The 5,579-nt window shown below is 46.7% G+C and overlaps 1 protein-coding gene across 1 annotated transcript in view; it reads right to left on the minus strand.

The window, feature by feature from the left end:
• The window catches only part of LOC114050660 (protein FAM198A-like), a 60,954-nt gene that overhangs the window by 1,924 nt on the left and 53,451 nt on the right, over positions 1 to 5,579 (minus strand). Inside the window, exon 3 of the mRNA XM_027872516.1 lies at positions 1,178 to 1,300. Coding sequence (XP_027728317.1) covers positions 1,178 to 1,300 — 123 coding nt within the window. The remainder of the gene's footprint in view (positions 1 to 1,177; positions 1,301 to 5,579) is intronic.

Raw genomic sequence — 5,579 nt, forward strand, 5'->3', positions numbered from 1 at the left:
TGGCAATGATGGTGATGGTGATGGTGGTGGTGGTGATGATGATGATGGAAGAGAAGAAGAAGAAGACAATGATGATGATGATGATGATGATAACAACAGCCCACATTTATATAACACTATAGCATTTGCAAAGCATTTTATAGACATGATCTCATTTGCTCCTTACAAGTGCCTCCCTTGATATTAATAATCAGTGGGTCCTCCTCCTTATCATTAATAGTTAGGGTTTATATAGCATTTTAGGTTTGCAAAGCACTTCACTCAGGTGATCTCATTTGATCTTCACAGAAACTCTGGAAGGTAAGTACTGCTATTATCCCCGTTCTGCAGATGAGGAAACTGCTTAGGAGGACCTAAATGACTTGACCAGGGTCACACAACTAGGAAGTCTCTGCTATGGCATTTGAACTCAGGTCGTGCTGACTCCAAATAGAACATTCTATTTACTAATCACACAACTGCCTCATCAAACAATCCTGCAAGGCAGGCTCTAAGTATGCTATTATCTCCATTTACAGAAGAGGAAACTGAGGCTCAGCGAGCTTACGTATTTTGTCACACAGACAGTGCCATAGGTGAGACCTGAACCCTAGATCTTCCTGACCTTGAGTCTAGCGCTGATGAAACTTGGAGAACACAGAAGAATATGGACTGTTTGTTCTCAGGCAGGTGAGCTGTATTATGGGGGCCAACCCTACTGTTTCTGTAATATTACACGTGCCCGTGTGCTCCTCTAAAGTACATTAGAGGGGCAGGTAGGTGACAAAGTAGATAGAGCATGGGCTCTGGAGTCAGGAAGACCTGAGTTCAAATCCAGCCTCAGACACTTGACGTTTACTACCTGTGTGACCCTGGGTGAGTCGCTTAACCTGGATTGCCTCACCAAAAAACAAAATAAATAAATAAATGAAAATAAAGTGCATTAGAAATAGCATTTTGTTCCAGGAGTAGAGAGGAGGGCCTGGGAGGTTCCTGTAGTCAGGGATGGTGGGATAAGGTAGATAACAAGACGGTGGATATTTTGTGCATGGCTTGAAATAGCTGTCTGCTGAAGCCCCGTGATTCTGGGACCAGTGAACCTCTTGTGTCCTCTCCTGCTCTAATGTCCTCTGATCCTACAATCTGTTCTCTAGCAAGCGGAGGAAGGGACGAGGCTGAGCGGGCAGGAGAGACTTACCAGGATGTGGACGAGCAGTAGCTCGCCTGGATTTCGGCATTTCTCTCGGAGTCTTTCTTCTAGGCACGGGTCCGAGGGCTCTGGCTGAAAGCCACAACAATAGCGATCCAGGCGGTCATGGACCTATAGGAGACAACAATGACCTTTGAAGCCCATCCCCCACATGGTCTGGAGAACAGCTACTCTATTTTTTGATGTTACACAGCGAGCTTTCCCACCTACGCATTCCTCTCCTCCCGGGTCCTCACTACCCCACTGAGGAGACTTCTGTGAATTAGTTTTACAGATTGCTTCTTGCACTGGCAGATACTCTACACAACTGAGCTGGATCTGAGCAGAGAATGATCTGCAAAGCACCTGCGAAGAGACCCAAACCTATTTATCCACTAGTACTGTGACTCATGTGAACCGTACAGTACATGAACAAAAGTGGGACCCCCTAGGAAGAGGATAGTTTGATACCACTCAGAAAGGGGAGAACAGTTTTCCTGATCACCTAGGGGCTTGAGTACAATCCCATACTGTGTTTTCTGTCACGTTAAATAAAACCTGTCCTATATTACCTGTCCTGTTAACCTGAGTACTTGCAGGGGAGCAGAGTGCCTTTTTTAGAAGAACCATGAGCCAAATTCTGATGTTCCCACAAGGAACCATGGGTGAGAGCATAAGCCAAAGAAAGCCTGTGAGGGTTGAGTTGAGGCCTAATTGGCAGCCCGGTTATATTTGTTTAAAGGTTGCTTTTAAGTGGCGCCTATTGCCAATATCTCAGTGAGAGGAAATAGAGGAGGGAGAGAAAAGCATAAAAAAAGATGGTCATAGAGAAAATGGAAAGGTGGGTTGGTAGATGAGACTATGTAAGACCATAGAGGGAATTATCTTTAAGAGGCAAATTGTGGGTCCTTCAGAATATAGAGAAGCCCCTTCTGACTCCCCCAACACAGTTAATGATGCTTGCTGTCACTTTTCACAGATGATGGTGGATTTCATCAGAGTCAGGACTAGGGGTAGGTAAGCTACAGAACTCAATTCAGCAAGCATTTATTAACCACATATTAATTGTACGCCAGACACTGTGCTAAGCACTGAAGAACCAAAGACAATATAACGAAACAGTCCCTGCCCTCAAGGATCACCCAGGGTACCCCACGTGAGACAGGTGAGGCTGAGGCAGCAGCAAAGGAAACCTTGAAATAGCACTTTTCATTAATGCACCCATTTTAATGCCATAAAGTCCCATCTCCACGGATTGTGGTTTTTCATATTCTGGTCATCTGTGGTCAAGCATGAGCCCTCCGTGGACCATAACACAAAGAGGCACTTGAAGGTCAAACCTCATCAAGAGCCCACAAAGGAGAGGCGCCATGATAGAGTGGAGAAAGTATCCAAGATATGGGGGAGGAGTTCATTCTGACACCTCCTGCCTGTGTGACTGGGAAAATGACCTCCCTTCTCTGGACCTCATCTGTAAAATGAGGGGCAGGGGGTTGGAAGAGATGACCTCCAACTTCCCCTCCAGCAGATTTTATTAGGACTATCCCCACTCTCAGTGCTTCACCCTGATGACCAGTGGTCAAGCTGAAGTAATTACATCTGCCCCTGGATGTCCGTGCCATAAGGTAGGAACCTCATGGGCCTAGGAACCCCCATCTTGGAGAGGAAGCTGCTCCTCGTCACACCAGGGACACCCCACATCACACCTGTAGCTAGGCCACAGGGCAACTATGACTATAGCCACATGACCATGCTATAAAATCCAGCACAAAATACCTTCCATACTGGTTAGAAAAACTTGGCTCTTTTCCAGTCAGCTGGAGGCTTATTTCAGAGCTAGAGAGAGCTCATATTGGCCTGTGTTCTACCGAGGAATTCCATTGCTATAGAAGCTGGTGGCCAGTCCCTCATTGCCTTCCCAGGGAGCCTGTGTGTTTCTTCACCAGCCAGCATCCTGGCTCCCTAGACTACAAGGAAACCTCAAGAACCGTTTTCCTTTACAACTCTCTGCCAGTCTGTGGGCAGCTGGGTTAGGCTAGTGGGAAGAGGAGGCAGGACTCATGCTGGTCAATTACAAGGGGGGCCACTGAGAAGGGCTGACCTCCACTCCTGAGCACTCACTGCCATCTGGCAGCAGAGTGAGTCGTCAGAGAGGACGGGCACCTTCACTGCCTCCTCTGCCAGAGGCAGGGAAGAAAGCTTTTCTCTATGCAAACCTGACTGACTTATGGGAGGGTGAAACCTGCCACTTTAGTCTCATTAGCATCTAAAACCAACTGAGCGCACCAGCCCAGAGCCCCCAAAATGAGATAGGCTTTAAGAGGTTTATGATTATTATGTCTGAGCAGCAACAGAGCCTTGTGGATCGAGAGTTGGACGTGGAGGGGGGAAGAGCTGAGTTCCAATCTTGCCTCAGAACCTTGTTAGCTGCTGTTGACCCTTGGGAAGTCCTTTCACTTCTCAGTCTCAGTTTCCTTATCCTTAAAATGGTGATGCTAACAGCCCTACCCTCCCAGGCTTGTTATGAGGAAAATACTGCTGTCATCATGATCATTATTTTATTACACTACAATACCCTATTATATCTCTACATTGGGGGAGGGGATGAGGATTTCTCAAAAGAGGCCGACCTAACGTTCACATGCAAAATTAAACAGGTGAAAAGCATCTATTGTCTAGACCATGATGTGCTGGGGAAAATCCCTTCCCATCCTATGCCACCCCATCCCACAGCATCTGCAAAATGAGGGTGGAGGAGTTGGCCATATGGCCTCTGGGTTCCCTTCTTGCCCGGATTTATAATCCTGCAATCCAAAGTCTGATCTCTCTTGCAGAGCTCAGCCCCTGAAACACTTGTACATATGTACAACACATGTAGCTGTCATGTTACCCTTAAATCTTCTCAAAAAAAATCTCTCCTACCTGAACACGCTTCACTCCTCTGACCAGTCTTCATCCAGAATGGTGTCCAGATTCTTCCCTAGCTTGGCCACACTTCTCTGGGCCCTCAAACTGACCACATATTCCAAATGTAATCTGACCAGGTGAGGGGATGAGGTACTATCACCTTCTTCACCCTCAGCACTGTGTGTCTCCAGGGGCCCAAGACGACACACATAGTCAATCCATCATTGAGCCTGGACTTTCAGCCTTTCCAGTCTAATAGTATATAGCCCTCAAGAGTCCAGCATCCAATAAGATATACAGGCAATGGGGTATAGAAACCTATTCTGCCCTACAGGAAAATAGAAGGGGAAGGGGATAAGAGAAGGGGGGAGATAGAAGGGAGGGCAGATTGGAGGAAGGGGTATTCAGAATGCATACCGTCTAGAGATGAGGGGAGGGGAGAGATGGGGATAAAATTTGGAACTCAAAATCTTGTGGAAGTGAACGTTGAAAACTAAAAATAAATAAATTAATAAGAAAGAGGAATTAAAAAAAAAAGAGTCCAACATCACCACCACACCATAATGAGGCCGGAGACATGGACTGGAATGGGAAAGATGTTCTTTCCTGCAGCCTGAACAACTAACCCTACTTTGAACACTCAGAGTCAGTAGAAATCAGCCAGCGGGTCTAAAATATTCATACTCTGCCTCTACTCGTTGCCTCTTAATTTCATTTTCTAGGAGAATGGGAGAATAATGAGTGTATTTCTCATGGACAAATACTTGTATTCTCTTTGCCTGGTGGCATGGGGAGAAAATAAGTGAGGTTTGGACAGCTGGGAAGAGGGCTGCAGTTTATACAAATACAAGAGGATGAAGAGTTATGTTAAAGCTTCGTAACTTGGAAAGTTCTCTGCAAGCCCAAGAGAGGTGAGCGATTGCAAGTCTTCTCTGTCAGAAGTGGAACTTTGCCAAGTTGTCCCCAGGAAGCAGGTGGCAAGCGCGATTCATCATCGACAGCCAGCGGTTCAGACACAGAAGGCCCCTCCCAAGGACGTGGCGGTCTGCAGGCAAGCCAAGGTCTCACTGTAGCTGGCTGCAGCTGAAGGCCTACCCCTCCTGGCGGCCACCTGCGGGCCACCGCCTTCCTCAGGCCCTGCTGCCACAGACACCAACCTCCACTGGCTGTGTTCATTGTTCCTCCGCCATATTCCCTGTCTTGCTTTGGTGGGAGCCTTAGATGTTTGGTCCAGGTCATCCTTCATCGTACAGAATTTCTCTATTTCCCTGATACATAGCAGACCCGCTTTATTTGTCTCCTAGGAGATTTCCTCTCCCTTTCTCCTTCTCTCCTTTCTCTCTTTTCCCTCCTTCTTTTGCTCCTTCTTTCCTTCCCTCCTTTCTTTCCTCCTTCTTTCCTTCCTTTCTTCCTCCCTCCTTTCTTTTACTCTTCCTTTCTTTCTCTTTCTTTTATTCTTGTCTGTTTCTGTGACTTTCTGTTGCTGTCTCTCTTCACTCTTTCT

This window comes from Vombatus ursinus, unplaced genomic scaffold (genome assembly GCF_900497805.2).
Source record: "Vombatus ursinus unplaced genomic scaffold, bare-nosed wombat genome assembly UNPS02014799.1, whole genome shotgun sequence".
Classification (NCBI taxonomy): domain Eukaryota; kingdom Metazoa; phylum Chordata; class Mammalia; order Diprotodontia; family Vombatidae; genus Vombatus; species Vombatus ursinus.